This window comes from Sitodiplosis mosellana, unplaced genomic scaffold (assembly GCF_009176505.1).
Source record: "Sitodiplosis mosellana isolate CC-2019 unplaced genomic scaffold, AAFC_SMos_1.0 Smas_scaffold_6226, whole genome shotgun sequence".
Lineage (NCBI taxonomy): Eukaryota > Metazoa > Arthropoda > Insecta > Diptera > Cecidomyiidae > Sitodiplosis > Sitodiplosis mosellana.
The window spans coordinates 2,359,464-2,379,363 of record NW_022601467.1 but is presented as its reverse complement, the minus strand read 5'-3'; the positions used below and the strand labels follow the sequence as shown (position 1 = coordinate 2,379,363).

Below are 19,900 nucleotides of genomic sequence, written 5' to 3'. Positions count from 1 at the left end.
AGAGAGAGAGAGAGAGAGAGAGAGAGAGAGAGAGAGAGAGAGAGAGAACACAAGCACACACTGGCCTAAGTATAGCAAAAATACACAACAAAATAAATTTCGAATAGTGACTTTTATGAGGGTTACCAATTATACACTAGTAAAATGCGCTCGTTTGCTCCCATTCGCAAAGATGTGCTCTGTATTCGGGATTGCGTGTTCGGTTCGTTTTCACATTGGCATTTCTAATTTATTTAGTCAACGGTTTGAATGTTTAAATCGCCGCCATCTTCAGCTCATCACAATGCTTACTTCGATGTCATTTTCATTTGATTGTGTCTCGTTTTATTTTCTTCCACTCTTTTTTTCTCGCGCGCGTAGATACAACATCTCGTGGACAGTTGATTCGCATACGCCCATCGAAGAGTTCAAATTGTATTTCCGAAGGTTACCACAAGGACATGATATTGATAACAGCATAGATCAACAGCAACAGCAACAGCAACCCTTGCAACATCACAGAGACAGTCAATCGCATCGCAATTATGGTAATTTAATGCATTGGTCACGAAATGATTGGCGTGATGTTGTTTTGCCATCGGTACCACTATCTCATCACTACACACAGGGCATGAGCTATATGATACGCGGACTTGATCCAGATCAGCAATACGAGGCTCGCGTTCAAGCAAGGTATTTTCCAAACACATCTCACCACTCCCATTCCCATTCCATTCCGATATAATTCGCATTAAAATTGCAAACACTCCAAACGAACGTACATTTAATTTGAATCGTTTTTTCTTGTCTTTTTCGTTCTTTTTCGCTACATAGAAATCGCTATGGCTGGAGCGATATGTCGGAGAGCTTCACCTTTAGCACATCGATGAACGGTAAGTGCTGTAGCACAAGTCACACGCTTTCAAATGTGCACATCCAATTTGTGTTTCGTATTCGTTGATTTGTAACATGTGTTATTTGTATTTATTGGTGTCTATAAAAACATTAGTGTATTAATCCCTAGCAATCAACCGAACAGTAGGAAGCTTCTTGAAATGAATGAGAAACCGAATGAAAGTGAAAGAAAAAACACAAACCGCAACAAAGTTTTAAGGCCAATCTGCACATTGGATTTTGGCGGAAAATTTTAGCTTTCAAAGCGATTTCAATGCAATGATATCGATTGACTCTGAAAAAGATCAGAGCTATGAGTATCGATAAGAATATCACAGCAACGTCAATAAATGCTTATGGTCAACCCCTTTATCTAGGCCCGAGCTGCAAATCATAACGCCAGTAAGATTTGTGATAAATGTGCACGACTATTACGATTGTGTCGCAGTTTTATTTTCAACATGACTGGCCATTTTCATCGACTTCTTTATTCTCATCAGAAATGTTGCGTTCATTTCTTAATAAATTTCTTCTTCTTCAGCAATTTTTCGTGATTTGCTTTATTTTTTGGTCGAAAAATCCAATGATGTCTCTCTTCTACGAACATTCATTCACCAGTATTATTTCGACATTTGTTATCCCAGCAAATTTATGTTTATTAGTCTGCAATGGTAGACGGTTGAAGGCATCAAACTTCGAACTAAGCATTACTCTCCATTAAGCAAGCGCTTTTCTTTATTGACCCAGCTTTTTTTTCTTCAAAATTTAGTGTAAGGTCGATCGAATGACAATTTCATTCCGATTCTCTGACCGCATCATTCTCATCATTCAAAAATTAGCCATTAAGCTCAGCAATAGTAAAATGCAGCACACCGATTCATTCAAGTGATTAGAGGTGTTCATAAATCCATTTTGATTATGATATGAATGGTTCGATATCGGATAATTTTTAAGTGTAACACACCTAGTATTTTGTACATTCGCACCGTTTGATTTGTTCAAATCACCTCACATTTTGAATATCTTTGCAATCACATTCAATCGCGAATAAAGAAGGAAACATTGTTGACGCACTTTTCCAACAAAATGTTTGTGGAATGTTTCCATTGATCCGTTTGATTTTCGTTGGAATTCATGGCCCATTCTAAACCGTACTAACATTACACATAATTTGCTTGCACTGTCTTGCAGATGGCTTTTCTGATATCACTTCCTTCCTGAATCATGGCTTGTCAGGTTAGTTTAGTTTTTAAGTGCAATCATTCTCTTTCGTTTCTCTCGTACGTGTGAGTTAATTTTAGCGTTTTGCCACGAATTTAATTTAGAGCATGCTCATTTAATTCAAATTCATTTTGACCGCAATCAGGTATTGAATTGTTTTGCCATGAGATTTTCGTTTTGTTTTATTTTTCTTTCGTTTTTGGTTGAAAAATTCATCTATCAAAATCAAATTGGATTGCTTAGAGTTTATGGTGTGATTTGTTGCAAAATTTTAATCGAATTGCATAAAATATGCTCGCTATTGGCACGAATGATTGGCATGCGAGAAGATTGTTGCTTTCATATAGGTTTTAAAAATACTTGTCACTCTATCCCTCTTCGCTCTATTAATTCCATTTGTTGCCGTGGCCTAAGTTCTGGACCATCACCGTTGATGAAACCAAAACAATGGAATTATTGGTTTCGTTGAAGCGATAAAAGAGCAGAATGGTTTTGTTGTGATCAAGAAATAGCTGATCTACGGGCATTTATTTTGAATGATGTCGGTCGTCACAAAAACAAGTGACAAACCAAAAAGGTTATTCAACCAAAACCAAATCAATACGCTCTTTTGTCGCTGTCATGCATAAATTGATGAGATAAAGGTAGAAATGTTTGGGTTGCCAATGACAATGTGCAGAGCAGAGACACTGTCCTGGCAATACTCCCGTCAACTAATCACTTTGAACATTTTCTCCTCACTCTCACACCGTCTCTGTCGCTCTCTTTACCGTTGGCCATGCCCCCATTGCTCACTCGATGGCTGTATATAGATTGGTTTTGTTTTGTGGCGAACGAAAAATTTCGATGAATTTTCAACTAATCAATGAATTTGACTTTATTTGCAGATTCTGAAATGCGAGGATTGAGCGTCACGTACTATGGATCCGGCTCACAATCGATCTACAAAAATACCGTAAAGTTCATATTACCGATAGCTATGTTTCTATTCAAAATTTTCGTATAAGTAAATACTTATGAAAAAGCACACGTGAAACACGTTCATTAAGGAGTTTTTTTTATACGTTTGAGACAGAAGAAGAAAAAAAATTGATGAAGCAAATGATAATGATGAGAATTAAATGTCATACAGCTACAAAACGGAAGAAACAAAACCATTAACTTACACATGAAGTAAAAAAAAACACACAGACACACACAAACACTTTATTAAGGAGATATTGTAAGCTGATCGTTAGTATTAAAGAAAAAAAAAGAAGAAATTAATCTAAGTGGATAAATGTAAGGATTATTTAGAGTTAAAGGATATGGAAAACAAGTAGCGAATGAAAGAACCATATGGCAAACTTAATTTAAACAATTTATTGAAACCGTTGAAGGGAACTTATACTCATCGCACAGCAGATATGAAAAAGAAACGTGGATAAGAAATAGGATAAATTTCCAATTTTTTATGTAAATATAATGCATTCAATCTAAAGAAAAAGAAAACATTCGTAGATCACTCGAGCCAAATGCATTTGATGAAAGCAACAACAAGAGAAAATTTCATTTTTTCATTTTCATTTGATGCGTTTTTCAATGAATTTTCCAAAGAATTCATTTTTCTCACTTTTGCAAATTACTACATTACAATAAGTATACTTTACAGCAAATTATGATGAATTGATTCAATCACAAATAAACATACCACTCACCCACTTACACTCAAACACAAAAGATAGTATTATTGCTTAAACAGATAGCTTATATAACTATGGGTTACTACGAATATTGAATGATGTTTAAAAGAAGCAGCAAAGAGAGAAAAAAAAACAACCCTTCGTGTCTACACTCTTAAGAGTTATTTATTTGTATTTCAAGTATATTCAAAACCAAGCATGGACGTAATGATTTTTGAATGGAATATATTGTCGCAAGCAAACAACAACTAAATATGTCATCATATTTCTTTAAGTAATTTATTACAAAACAACAAGCGATAAGATGCCTGTTTAATAATAAAATATGATGTGAATCATCATAAAATTAGGGATGAACGATCTAATCAGTTCTTTGAATTAAAACAAAAACGTTTAACAATCGAACACTTTACCAAAAAAAAAAAAAATTAAATAGATATTTGCACCGCTCACTTTAATCTCCATAGCTGTCAATCGGACAGGGACAGTTTCAAATCAATAACGTATCGAACAATGAAATCAATATCAGTAACGAAAAACAAAACAAAAAATAAAATCAAATAAAAGGAATGGCAAACATTGGCCAAGCGATTGATATGTTCACCGCTCTTCCAAAGTCAATCAATGCCTCATTCATTTAAATATATTTAGCCAAATGGAATCAATCATTTCATTTTGAGGATCCATTTTAAAATGTCTACCAAATGACAGCATCTCATTCAAATTATGAAATTAGCATGTAATATGTGTACACGGTTAAATGCTACCATAAAATGAATATGTATACATTTATTGAAATTTAAAATCGTGCATTTTCACATACACACAGAGAAACACAGACACAAAAATACACAGACACAAGCAAATCAAAGTCAAATAGCAATTCCCTTGTAATAAAAAAAAAGATTTTTTTTCATCGGTTTGGTCATCATTTCCACCATATGTGGACACAAACAATGCCATCGTGTAGTTGTCACAAACTATATATAACCAAAACATAAACCATCTAGAGCTTAATATGATTAAAATATTAAAATCAGCGAACAAGAACATTGATGAAAAGAAAATGTCGGAATTTCCTTTGATGTACCGTGCGCAACATTCATGCCATGCACAACGATAAAATTATAGATGAAAATAAAATACAATCTGAAAACACAACAGAGACAAGTTTTACCTCGATCAATGAGTTTAAACCATTTTTCGGACTGTCCAGGCCAATGGAATGAAAATAAATACACGCAATTCTTTACAACATTCAACTGCCATTTAATACAGTCCTTTCAATTTAAAACTATATTAATGTGTTTAAGACTAAGACGAAATCAACAAGAAAGGACAACTTGTTCTTTCTTTTTTTTTTGAAATTATAATCCATCATACACACCAAACAATCACAATCACCTACGACAAAGTGAATACTATTCAAATTTTTTTTCATTCCATTGTTTTTATTTCACATTTGAACAACACAAACACAACTGACATATTCAAACACAAATCGTTTATAAGTCAATGAAAAATGAAAAATAAAAATTACAAACAAGAACAAAAAAAAGAGAATGGATAGAAAAAAACGGACGCAAAAAATAACATGTAATAGTCTAAATCCAAATGATATTATAGAGCATTTTTGAAAACCAATATATTTTAAATGTTATCTCACTTACAATCAAATAAATGTATGTATAATCGCGTATGTGTTTATTCATAAATTAAAGCAACAAAAAAAACGTAAGAACATAAAAGTTTAACGATGCATGGTAATTTAATTAAAGTGAAAACAAAAAAATAACAAAAACTGAAATTGAATGAAGAAATAGGAGAAATTAAATGCTATGAATATCGCATGCAACGTATAAAATTAGCAATCGATTTATATTCTCCTTATGTTCAAAGAAGGAAAAATTCACGCAAAATAAGCATGGGGCATTATTCCTCCTCTCCAGAATATTACCATTTCAACGCAATTTCCCATATAGCTCTTAACATAGTTTGTTCGCCTTGAACACTCTCAGCAAATAGTGAAAACCGTTTTTCCCCGATGAAGATGTGACTTTTCCGTCAACAACTTGAAGAATGTCGTTTTCCCCAGATTCAGAACTTTATCGATCTTTCAAGCGAATTGATGGTGTGTACCGAAGATTTTGCGAAGGCTGATCGTATTTGAAAGCTCATTTAACAAGAATGCTGAAAACATAAATCGAACTATCAGAATTGTTGTACGCAAACCATGCGACAGTAAACGACAACGTACTTTTTGAATCACCACCAATTGTTCACACTTCTTTCGATATAACTGAATGCAATAGCCGAACCCAACACTGCCATATTCCTATTTTACATTCAATTTACACTGGTTTGAAGACAACGCTCATTGAGATTTATGTTCATTTACAATTGCAGTACTCATTCAAAAATTAGTGCACAGTTTATATTTGACATGAAGGAGTTTTTGTATGTTCAAACCCATAAAAACATGTTATCTGTCGCCAAGCATCAAAGTAGCTCATGTTCAAATGTATTGTGTTTGCAAACGATCAATTTCCAAACGTATCACAATAGAAAGAACTAGCAGAATCAGTGGAATACAATTCATTGAAATGCATTCGCAATTTCATTATGTAAATCTCTTTTCGAATCCAGCCAAACTTTTGAATTTTAAAAAAATTCACCGTTCGTGAAAAGCAACAAACAAACTAGGCTACTTTAATCCTTATCGATAGATATATAGGTCAAAACCGAATGAAATTAGTTCCGTAATGAATACAATTATTCAGAAACAAGTAGCTATATGCCCTTGAAAGCAACATTTTGATTTGTGTGTTGCAGAAAAAACAGAAATGTTCATCATTTACGTTTCATTTGAATAGAATGGGAAACAGAGAGAGAAAGAGAGGGAGAGAGAGAGTGAGAGAAGGATGATGGCCGAGAAATGCGCGCAAAAATGAATTTAATGTGAATGTGCACACGAAAAATGAAATCATTGCAAAAAGTAAATTTGACCAAAAGCATCGCGATTGAAGCAGAAACAAATGCAAAAGCAAAAGCAAGAAAAACCAAATGAATTGAAACAGTTGTTATAAATCGTATGAACTTTTCTATTTCTCACAGAACGTCATTTTTTTATGCAAAACCAAAATTTAGTAAATTAAATTTAAAAAAGAAAGTTTATTTCAATAAATTTGGTGACATAATTGGATCTGCAAACTGACTACTTCATTTATTTGAAAATTTGTTAGGTTTCGCACACTTATTCTTTCTTTTTTAAATTAATAAATTTAAAAACCAGCGACATTTTTCTAGTGATAATCGTACAAAATGTAGCTCATTCATGTGCACTAATTTACATTTCTATGAATAAAATAATAAAAAAAGTAAAGTATAATATAATAAAAGCCGCGCGAATAGTCCAACCAAACGGAACATTAATTGAACAACAAAGAACAAGCGCCGCGATAAATATATTTGGTGATTCATTCGATAATGAAAGTTAAATTTCATGAAAAAAAAAATGAGTTCCATTCAAAGACAATGGAAGATAACAACAAAAATCAACATGAAAATGGAATTAATTGTAAAGCTAAGTACACAGTTCCTCGTGAAATGAAAAAATTTCTCCGGTGAAATTGTCACAGGTGATATTTGTATGATGTTTTTTATTTTTGAATTGCAAGCATAATGATTTTTGATGTATATAACAGTTAACTCCCTCCAATATCAACACAACACATGAACAAATTTCAATTTTGAATTCATTCTTTAATGTATTTTGATCTTTCTTATTTTTTCACGGCCGTGAAAAAAATTTGTTCAGACAAAACACATAGAAGAATGAACTCAAAAACGAACTTTGTTCATGTGTCGTATTGACATTGGAATGAGTTAGCTGTTTTATACATCAAAAATCATTATGCTTGCAATTCAAAAATAAAATACACCATAGGAATATCGGAGAAATTTTTTCATTTCACGAGGAACTGTGTACTTAGCTTAAAGCATGGCCATGGAATTTTTTTCGACTGGCATTACTTCGATAGCCGACAATCTTTAAACTTCTCAATTTGAAAATTCGTTCAATCGAAGTACCGTAAACAAACAACAACAAAAAAATACATTTAAACCATTTAATGCTTTATTTTTAATGTATTTATGTACTGCTTGGATATTATTACCATAACGATAATTAAAATCTATGAAATAAAAACAGAACAACAAAAGAATAAAATTAAAAAAAAACAACAACAACAAAATCAACCAAAAGAATATGGAGATTCGATAGAAATCCGACGTAATGAAATGTGGAAATATAATAATATGACAGAAATATGTAAAGAACAAGAACAAAAACCCATATGAAAATTATATACAACTATAAATGTAAGTTCATATTTGATGAGACCCAAATATATTTTAACGAGAAGTAAAAATAATTTGTCGTTTAATTTTTCTCTCTCTCTCCCTCTCTTACTCCCCTTCGCTTGCTTTTTTTTATTATCATCCCGGATCCAGTGTATAAATGAAATAGTTGAGATTTTTTGTTGCCTCCATTTGGACCTTTCGGAACGGACCTGCAGGCATTGTGCACAAAGCAATGCTGACACTCACAGCACAATGAACATAAAAACAAATCAAGTCTATGAAATGTGCTCCATGAGCAGCGCTTACTAATAGGATTTGCTTTTTATGGTAGCGCAACATTTTTTTTTCTTCTAAATATTCAATAACGCAAACGAAAAACTCTCCACTGTATCGTTGAAAATCATCAGTGGGTCAACTACGAACAATGACAATGCCGACATATGTTTTCATTAAAAACAAGTAGAGAAAGAAAAAGAAAGGAAAAGATGAAGAAGGAGAAAGTGCAAAAGCACAAAAAATAAGAAGACATCGAATGGAAACGCTAAAAGTTTTAAATGATACTTTACCCAGCGGAACCATGCCAATGGAATACATTCGATGAATTTCATCTTCTTTTTCATCAACGTTCATGACTTTAGTCGTTATTATTCTCCTTTTTTGCTGCCGCCGCTGCTGCTGCTTTGCTTGCCGTATATGAATGCAACACCGAGCGAGCATGCCATCAATGAGAACGGGAGAGAAAGAGCAGAACAACCAACGTTGGCTTTTCCATTCTTTTGTATGTTATGTTGTTAAAAGAAAAACTCATTAGCATTTATATGAGCTTCATATAGAAGAAACGATTACAGAGCACGAGAAAATATTAAAAAATTTCTCTTCTTAGAATATGAAAAACACCGCAAAAACGTCATCCCGCATGTTGAGATCGTCTTATGCTTTCACAACCACCAAAAGCAGACTATTTGTTCCGTTGTCTGTGTGACGGTGAAGTCGCACACTGAATGATAAAACCTAATGTTGGATCATTATTGTGACATTTTTATTTTGCTGGCTTGCTGTGTGTGTGTGTGTCCTCTTCTTTCCTCTCTTCTTTATTAAATAAAATGCAAGTATAGGCAATCATGTATCGATGTACCTCGAGCATCAAAGCTGTCGTTTTGTCACCGCACATCCGAGAGCATTGGACGAGATTTTACTTTATTTTACACTTTTGAGTGCTGCATCCACGTTCCACTCACACTGGCCCCTTCAACCAGATTTAACCGGTAAACGAACTTCTCAAAAGCGTAAGCTTGCAGCTTTAAAACTTATTGATTTGTTTTAGACATTGAGCTCATAATTGCATGAACACTGAACAGGGAACAAAAACCACAACCACACTATTACACACAATCCGAACGGTGATGCTATTGTAACGAAGGGAAAAAAAATCCTTTGTGTTGTGAAACTTTATTGAAATTGAAATGCGCTTGGAACATTGGAAAAGGTAACATTCGCTTGAAAATGAATACAGTAAATTCAATTTGTTAACACTGGCGTGGAAATCAGCATCAAGTGCATTTCGTAGCATCAATTAGTTGCAAATTAAGGTTGAACATAACATGCCATTCAGGATTGTTCTTTCTCTCACTCTCGACGCCATACAATGCATTATAATAAATTTGTATTGTGTGCATTCACACGTAGGAGGTACCCTTATGAAAATTATTTCGCTTTAAGCCGAAATCAATAATTATTTGTAATAATCAATTTGATCTACTCCAAAAACACACACAACACATTTTCCGGACAGGTCATTTTTTTCAGACTTGCTGAATATTTCAGCATGATTTTATGATATATTTTTTTCGCTTTATTTTCATACACGCTTTAAAACCCTCATTACATTTTATATCATTCACAAAATTCAAAAATGTACACAGAGAGAAATAGGGTTGTCAGAATCATCAACATGAAGTTGTAAACGAGCGAATTCCAACCAGGGTTGGACATTTCGCAAAATTTTCTGCACTAACTTCCAGTGTTTTATTTAAATAAACAAATTTTATCTAGATAAAAACCAGATAAGACCCAATTTTTGTGTTTTTATCTAGATAAAGATAAGATATTTATCTTATCTTTTATAAAAAAGATAAGATTATCTTCAATTATCTTCAGATAAAAAATAAGATAATTTTTGGTTCTTTTTTTCTAAAGAAGAAACTAGAAAAATGCGTAAAAAAACTAAAAAAATATTTCTTTCGATATTTTATGAGTTGTTTATTCTCGAAATGCACGGAATAAAATTTGTTTTCTGATTTTTCCACAAGAGCGTTTGTTCTTGCAAAAAATATTCATTTTTGGACCAATGCAATTTTTTCTCTCCTTTTGAAATTTTGAATTGATCAACTTTGGAATTATCTCAATTTATCTTGAAAAAAAGATAAGATAACGTGTAAAAAATAAGATAAAGATAAGATATTTTGTCGATTTTCCGAAATTTATAAGATATTATCTTTTATCTTATCTAGATAATTATCTTTTTCCAAACACTGCTAACTTCATGTTGATGATTCTGACAACCTCATTTCGCTCAGTGTATACATGTGTGAAAATCTTGCAGTTATAAGAGGGAAAAAATCATTTCAATTGGTAGAATATGTTATTGATCGCCGTGCGCGCGCATATTTTGTCGAAAAAAAATTAATGAAAAATAAATATTTCCATGTGAAATAACCACGAGAAAGTTACGGTGGGTGGTGTTTTTGTTGTCACAAACAATCGGCAATGTGTTTTTATTTTCATTGAAAATAAAACTCTCCATTGCATCATTAATTAAGCGCATCGCATCCATTGAGTGAAACGAAAAACATTGTGAATGCAATTGCATTTTGACCATTAACGAGATCAGACCGCCCGTTCAATTTCTCGAGAATGGATTTTATTTTAATTCATCAAAGCGGAATACCTCGTTTTCAGAAGTCACAATGTCGATATAAATCGGATTCATTGTCAGTTCTGACTCGAAACGAGAGAGAGAAAAAAACGTATCGTGTAGAGAATATGGCATTTCAAACATGAAGGATATAGCGATATGCATTTTAATTGTTTTGTTCATTTTTTTAGATGTTTCATCTTTGTTGACCATTTAACTTACCGTTTCTATGCATACTAAAAACAAACAAAACTATCTCTCTGAACTCCGGTTGACTTTTTGTTGATACGCCTTTAATATGCGCGCGCGTGTGTGTGTGTGTGTGTGTGACCGTTAACGGTTATCAAACGCTTGAATGAAGTGCTGAAAATGAAGAAATTCAAAATAAGCTCGTTTGAATGATGCATCGTTCAATCGCTTGAATATCCATGTGCAATAGGTTAAAAATACAATTTTCCACGATGAGATTTATAGCTGAATCTGTGAAATAAAAGCGATTTAGGCACATTTCAGTGGTGCTGTTCATTTAAGCGTTAACAACATATTTTGGTCATTCGGATGATGTGAGCCAAACTATTGGATAATTTAGTTCTTTATTTGGGATGAAACCCGGCAAATAATCGAAATTAGTTCGCCCATGTTTTCACAATGAATCAAAATGAGTTCACGGTTTCTTCACCAAAACCAACAAACACACACACACACACACACATACATCTGTTCAACGCAATATCACACAGCTCCAAAATGTATGCCAACCATATTTTATGTGAATTTTATATATTTTGTGCAATTTATTTAAATGAAAAATAATCCAATAATTGATAATGATTTCTGTGTCTGCGGATCGGGATGAGAATGTTTCATGTCCACATAAAAACCATCGAATACATTCGAGCGGTCACGAGTGAACAATAGATGTGTATGGTGATTTTGAAAAACATGTACTCATATTACATAGCCAGTTTAACAGCATGCTGTATTGGATGTTGGTTGTTTTGTGTTTTTCCAATATTGCCTTCCCTTACATGCCCTTTTACAATGGCTGTGATTTAGGTTTTTCATTGCTGCATTCTTTCGCTTTGTTTTGTGTGCCGTTTTCTATCATTTAATTTGACGCTTGGTCTGACTAGATACACACACACACACACACATGTATGTGTATGTTGTTTTGTTGCCACGAGAAAAAAAAAATTGCGAGCTGGCTGTTCATTTTGTGCTTTCTATTGGCACCATAGGTAGCGAATTCAGTGACATAAATAGATTTTATACCGTTGGCTTTGCATGTGTCGGTTCGACCGTGTTTTCCTTTTCATATTTACATCATTTCATGACATCCCGAAGTCAATGCATCATCGTATCGCATACTTTCTATTTGCCAGCCCAACCACATTCAGGCTGTGGCTAACATCCGAACGGCATCAGAAATAATGAAATATACTAAACACTCTCACACTCACACACAAACACAAACGTTCCTACGTTCATCGACACACAATCAAAGGAATCAAACAAGTTTTGTGAAGCCTCATAATGTTCAGCCATTGAACCGATATTTTGAACAATGACAACATAATGGATTGCCAACTGGACGCAGCAATGTCATGTGTGATGGAAATTATATCCATTTTGATGATTACAGTCGCTTGATTTCAACACATCTCCGGGCTCTACAGTGAAATATTCAGTGGAAAAACCATTTTACATCCTGCGTTCAGCGAATAGGAAGTTCCGTTCAGTTGCCAATAATGTGCTTAGGGCAATGGAAAGGAAAAGAACAAATATAAAACATTCTATGAATGCAAATAATACTTCTAACCGAAAAAATGAATTCGTCATGAAATGATGTGAAAAAAGGGGTTTTTTTTCTTTTGCCGTGCAACAACGTTTGTTACAGTTGTACGATTACTATAATAACGCTTCGTAGTGAGACAACGGCAACTTTAAAATCATCAAAAAAAATCGCTTCATCTACGAATTCATGACATTTGCTCCTAACCAAGTTGAGTAGTTCGTCTCCGAGATGAGTGCGAACAACTACGAAAATTTTCCAGATTTATGGAGTGAATTGAATTTTATAATGGTATGAATTGGGCCAATAAAATTACTTGGCATTTCAGAGGTCGGGGCACACGGATGAATGAAAATAATTTGTGCGTTGATTGAAGTGACGCACATAAAAGAAACGCACAGCTGAACACGTAAAAGTGTGCTGAGCAGGCACACAACGAGAAGGCGGCTCCAGCTTGTTTATCCGCGTCAAAACTTTTTCAGTATCATTTCTCGTCGCTCTGCCGTCTTTCTCCCACACTTTCTCACTCTCATCAAGTCAATAGATTCTCGGGAATGAACACGTAAACAAAATCACTAAGGAAAAAAAAATCTGTGAACAGAAACTTTTGGGTAAACACTTTATGCTCTTTTTTTGGCTTTATCGATGCCGCGTAGAAAAAAAATTCCGTAATTTTTCGTGCAAAAACAAATAAATTATTTCCAACGAATGAAATTCAACCAGAAAGATTAAAGGGTCTTCGAAATTTACCCCGATCGCAAATATACGCAGCACGGCAAACATTCCGAATGCAAAGCACAACGAAAAAAGAAAACTTTCTAAGCAAGGTGTGCCATAAATTAAACATAATTAATTCACTGACTTTATCAAGCCGAAAAAAAATTAAACATTTAAAATGCTTTTTTTTCCTTCTTCTCACCCTCCTTGTTCACATTCAGCGTTGGTTTGAACTTTATTGGATGAAAGCATCGCTTCGCTTACGTATCGAGTTTGAGCCGAATAAATGGATTGTTAAAAGCATGTCGGATACCATTTTTTTTTCTTAATTTGAATATGAACATTGAATACACCAAAAGCTGTATAAAAAATTCAACACTTTCTCTATGTGTCGTGCACATTTTGCCATAAGTTTTTTTTTCACCATGTATCGATTAATTATGATTTGGAATGCACTGAAATAAAAATTGAGTTGGAAATATGCAAGAATAACATGCATAGATAGATTGTATCTTAGCTTAGGTAGATTCGTTTTTTTTTGTTTCTACTTCATCTAGTTGGAAAATTACTTCACAAAAAGCAATAAATGGGAATAAAAGCATAAATTAATTAACGCGTCATGAAGCCAATGAAAGAGTGCCGCTTATCTTAGTTCAAATTGTACTCAGTCAAATTCGATGGTAATGAGAATGAGTTTCAAGCAAATCGATTCTCATCACACAATAGCCACAGTTGCATGTTCTATTTGCGCACTTGAACATCGATCCACTTTCTATCCCTCTAACTCTCACTCTCTCTCTCTCTCTCTCTCTCTCTCTCCGTCTATCTCCGCCTCTATTTTTACACCGATGGCGATGATAAATTTCTCGAATCTTAGCATCATCATTTATTGCAGTTGCGTTTAATCTTCTTGTGAATAGATAAAAGTGAAATGGCTTCTGCTATCATTGAATTGACCTAGTTGTGTATACAGCGATAAATCATTTTTCCCAATCAACGAAATATGCCAGAAGAAGTTTTCCGGCTTTACCGATTCGAAACTTCGACAGAATGAAATAAAAACTGTTTGCTATTCAATTGATTATTACGGAGATACCCACGAAATGAAGTAATAACAAGCTTGATGGAACCAAACTAACCTGCATCATGTGAATCATATGAGACGAACAATGGTATGCCGTTCGCATACATTCAAGAAGTACACAGTGCACAGCTCGGCCGAAGGTAAAAAGTGAAAGATGAAAAACGAAATTTAAGAAGGGTTCAAAAAGCAAAATGTCAAAGAATGAATGGAACCATTTATAAATTTTCTAATGAAAAATTTATAACGTAACTCCATTATCTTGTGCTAATTTATTTCTGAATACCCAACGTGAAGTCTACAGCCTTCGTGCATAATAAATTGAATACATTCTAAGCATATTTGCACGAATTCCGTGCGATAAACGTAGCAAAATACAGGAGCAAACCGGTGTTATAAAGCTTAATTTAAAGCTTCGCAAAGGTTGATTGATACATTTGGCTAATTAAATTTTGGTTTTTACTTTATTGAAGCATCTCAAGCATTTTAAAGCTGCGATATTGCTTCTAGGAATTTTTTTGTTCCCCTTGTAGGCATGACATTTATCTGAAGTGTACGTTGTACGATGTTAAACTGAGAAAAATGCAAAATATTTGAAGAAAAAAAATTCCACACTTGAAAGTAACGAAAAAAAAAATCCGAAATGTTATCTCAAAAAAGTTAACACTACTACTACGACCTACTGTTTGATGGTGTTGTTGCACTTTAAATTCGTTTGAGGTCAACTTATCAGTTGTTTATCGCAAGTTTCTAGGCAAAATTTCCTCATCACGACATTGACATTAGTACATAACTACAGAGTTCAATGAACAGTTAAATTTGAACTGGCAAAAAACGAACATAACAATCAACATCCCAAGAGAAACGACCAATATGTTTATACGCTGTCTATCCGCCGAAAATACACTACAATATATATTCACGCTTATTGGACACCGAATTCAATATATATTCTAGTGTATATTCGGTGTATTCTTCAGCGTGAAACATATTGAATCAATGAATGCATTCATGGCCATCAGAGGGCGCCTGAATAAGTTTCAATATGTTTCACGCTGAAGAATACGCCGAAAATACCTTAGAATATATATTGAATTCGGCGTCCAATAAGCGTGAATATATATTGTAGTGTATTTTCGGCGGATAGACAGCGTATAAACATATTGGCCGTTTCTCTTGGGATAAAAATAATTCAAAACATATAAAATGGTCGATATTACCTATTTATAGAATTGCCTAATATGATCTTGGAAACTATTTTGCATCAACCTATAACCGATCTATGATGTTTTTGTGTTATGTTTATAGACAATTTATTGCATTGTATTGTATCATTTCCGCAACCTTCAACTCACACTGGTGTTTCTAGTTCAAAAATTATTACCTTTTTTTCAACTACTTAAAACCACATTAAATGGAATCAGATAGATAAAACCAAATGGCATCGCATCTAATATTACCGAAATGTTGTTATAAATGTGTACATATAGACCGGAATTTTTTTCACACTACATTTCACCGGGTTCAATGTGACATATTTCTACTATAAAAACAATGAACTGCATACATGATATGATATCGTTATTTGGTACTATAAATTTAGTTTGCTTTATTTTCGTTGTTAGTTTTTTTTGGCACAACAAGGTTAGGTTTGCTTGAACATGTAGGTCAACATTTACAACTGGGAACAGATGCTATGAGTATTATCAACGACCGAAATATTCTCCTAGAAATCTATTTAAATGCCGGGTGAATCGTTATGTACGATGTAGTTGTACGTGGAACTCATATTAGGAACCAGTTCAATCGTCTAGCAAGAAACCATGGATTTTCGATCGGAAGCCAAACTTGGAGTGTTTATTGTATTGCTGATGTGCGCAAGTGCTCAGCCATTTACAATTGACAACAAACCTCTAGAGCAACGTACCAGTTTCATTTTCTACGACCAAAAGTAAGATTCATTTTGATTTTGTTTCTAAAGTAGTCCTGAAATGGGATACATATTAATAAAATATGAAATGAATTTTGAACCCGTTTTGAAGGAGAAAAAAATGAATTAAAATCGATTGTTTTGATTCTTAGTAATCGCGAAACTTCAAATACGAAGTGCTATGAAACGAAGAAATATTCAATGATAGTTCCAGGTAGGATAGCCAAATCTTATACTGATGCACTTTAGCAGTGTTATAATAAATTTTTTTCATTATCAATTTCATTCTTTGGTTAAGGATTTACGGAAAGCTGTGAAACATTTTGGGTTAGAGATTTGCGTCAGAGTAAGTTGGCCAAGCCACAGGCAAATTTCGTTTTATTATTCAATTAATCTGCCACATAACGAAAAGCTATGTTTTAATCTTACTTTCATTTGTGATAATTCTAGATTTGCTCAATAATAGAGAGGGATGCGTTATCTGCATGGACTATTCGGATTACAACAAAGACTATCCGTTTTTGATCGCACACTTTAAATCAGTTGCAAAAGTATTGACGGATAAGCTGATGGAACTACGTGTCAAAGGATTTCGTCATTCTGATGCTTATCTCTTTGGCTTCAGCTACGGTGCCCGGCTCATAGTTCGTGCTGGTAACGATATTGGTCCAAGGCAATTGGGAATAATTCATTGTAAGTGCTTCTTACTTGGGTAAAAATTTCATTTGTAAGATTGAATTTTAATATCGTTCATTACTTACGTGGAATTACAACTTCAGTATGTGATCCAGCCGGTCCGGGATTCTCAAATAATGCTGATCCAAGAACTGCTGCACAGTACTCTCAATGTAAGTACGCTCAATTTACATCATCGTCAAGTATTAGACATTTTTGGTTATTAATAATTGGTTTCTGTAGGTATTCATACAAATTCAAAAGGACGCGGAACTGAAGAACGAAATTGCGATCAAAACTGGATGATGGGTTATTGTGGCGAATGGCAACCGGCATCTGGGTAAATAGATTTTTTTTTTCTTCAACTTGATATTTTGTAAATTTTTCTGATCAATTCCCTTTTGACCGGATGCAGACCGAAACCGTTGGGTAGCCATGGATTATGTCCAGTAATGTATAATAATGTGGGTTAACAAGAAAAATGTTTGAACTGTGGAATGCATAAACATTAAGCTTATATTTGATTTCAGAGCTTCAAGTATAAATTTATGGCTATCGAAAAGCGCAGAACATGTAGTGCACCAGCTAACCCTCGTGATTTAAGTATTTTACCATCGGATGGAATTCGAATGGGCTATTTCCAAAAACTCTACAATTCCACACTGTTGACTGGAATCAATCTGTATGCCATCACAAAAAAAAATCCACCATACTGCTAGGCTTCGCTTTCGAAAATGACCGCTATCTTCGTTTGGTATTGACTTCAATGAACTTTTTAAAAATGGAAATATGATTTAATGTTGCTTTTTTCCAACAATCGATTGAAAAAATACTGAAGACTACGATTCAGCTCTCAGTTAGGTATTGATTCTAATTTTCGTCGTATTCATCCCAATTGGTTTGATCATATATGTGGTTTTAAATTGGTGTAGGAAAGAAAAACACACACTTGGGTAAAAATGCCTTGCATATATTTATTGTTCATACTATTTCACAAGATTCATCTAAAAATTGCTGTACGAAAGTTCACATAATAAACTATTGAAAAGGAAAAGTGCATGTATTTTGTTAATTATATTAAACACATTTGATCGAATCGAAAAAATATAATAGGTATTTACAAAAAGTTACATTTAAAATCAGTAAAATGTGCTTAATAAGCGCTGCTCATGTTCAAAGTACCGGATGAAAGATCGTAGCAGAAAACTTAATACTCATTCAATCCAGTTTGGATAGGAAAATGGTTTATCGTTTATTTATGAAAATTCCATCAGCTGATCAACTCGATTGTACTCCTCATATCAGATCGATTGAGTACTGCAAAAATTGAAAGGTAAACGAACAAATTCATTGTCGTATCACAGTCAAATGCTTTTATAATTTACGAATGTTGTTATATTGCCTCTTAACTTATTGCCGATTCAGTCAGTCGATGGAATTATTTTTTGTTCTCTACATCACATTTTTCCATTTCTTGATGTGGTCATCGTCTCTGCAAATACGTACAACGAAGCACTGCGCAAACAACTGTATTTGCTTCCTTTTATTCCATTCGTACGTTTGTTTATATTGTGTTAAGTGGAAGAATGCATGCGGCCGTGTTTTGGTTCTTGTTTTCGTTCGATGACTTTATTTTCATTCATATTCTATCACACAAACACAAGCACTCAAGCACGTACATACACACACACATACTAGGAGATTAATGTCTCAGATAAAAATCGACCTTTTTTGGGTTGTTTTTCTTTTTCTTGACTTCATCTCTTCACACAAACACACACACACACACACACGCACGCTTTTTGATTCGAAATGGCCTACAACTAAAACAACAAAACAAAGCTGGTGATAATCCAGAAAATGAGCGACCCATGAAAAAAAGTACACCAAGTGTAGAGCTATGTATGCGCCATATTGAGATGGTGATTTGCGCCCAATCCACACCATACACCACCGAAAATATATAAGGCTCGGCGCAAATTGGGCGCAAACTGGTGTGAATTGTCGTTGCAACGTCCAGATATATATTGTTTGAAATGATTATGACAGCTCACACCAATTTGCGCCGAGTCTTATATATTTTCGGTGGTGTATGGTGTGGATTGAGCGCAAATCTCGGCTCATATCTGGTGTAGACCATCAACATGGCGCATACATCGCTGTACACCTGGTGTACTTTTTTTCATGGGGAAACGAACCGATTGTAACTATGTATGGGTACAGATTTACAGGCAATAACATATTATTAACTATACTTAATAACATAATAATAACGGCCGATATATTGGTCCAACATAACATAATAATAACGTTATTAAGATTCAGCATAATAATAACATAATATGTTATGCGTTATATCGGGTGTTATCTTAATAAATCCTAAGATTCGGCGGTAATAACATTTTATTAACTATAATAATAACATATTATTAAGATGGATTTATTAACTCAATTAATAACATATTATTAAGATACAATCTTAATAACGCTTTTTTTCGCGCATTTCTTTCGCCGGAGCACTGACAAGTTGTTTTTTCTCTGCGGAGTACACACATGAATTTTTTGCACGATTGCAATGAATTTAAAATGACTCTTTGAAACGGAATTATCATGTATTGAACTTAACCATTAAGTTTAGGAAATCGCCAGTCCC

The 19,900-nt window shown here is 33.9% G+C and overlaps 2 protein-coding genes across 4 annotated transcripts in view; both read left to right on the top strand.

Annotated features, from left to right (window-relative positions):
* The window catches only part of LOC129578534 (protein amalgam), a 323,991-nt gene extending 316,661 nt beyond the window's left edge, over nucleotides 1–7,330 (top strand). For 2 of the 3 annotated variants that reach the window (XM_055467267.1, XM_055467266.1), the window contains 4 exons: nucleotides 361–672; nucleotides 814–872; nucleotides 2,065–2,109; nucleotides 2,982–7,330. In XM_055467267.1, coding sequence (XP_055323242.1) covers nucleotides 361–672; nucleotides 814–872; nucleotides 2,065–2,109; nucleotides 2,982–3,100 — 535 coding nt within the window. In that variant the 3' untranslated portion in view covers nucleotides 3,101–7,330. The remainder of the gene's footprint in view (nucleotides 1–360; nucleotides 673–813; nucleotides 873–2,064; nucleotides 2,110–2,981) is intronic. The other variant, XM_055467268.1, reaches the window with a different exon arrangement.
* A 9,135-nt stretch (nucleotides 7,331–16,465) lies between these two features.
* On the top strand, nucleotides 16,466–18,060 carry LOC129579356 (uncharacterized). Its single transcript, XM_055469392.1, has 8 exons — nucleotides 16,466–16,593; nucleotides 16,725–16,786; nucleotides 16,871–16,918; nucleotides 17,023–17,265; nucleotides 17,352–17,420; nucleotides 17,491–17,587; nucleotides 17,663–17,711; nucleotides 17,778–18,060. Exons 1-8 carry the CDS (start codon nucleotides 16,466–16,468, stop codon nucleotides 17,964–17,966), a joined length of 885 nt encoding a protein of 294 aa, XP_055325367.1. The 3' UTR covers nucleotides 17,967–18,060.
* Nucleotides 18,061–19,900: the final 1,840 nt, after the last annotated feature.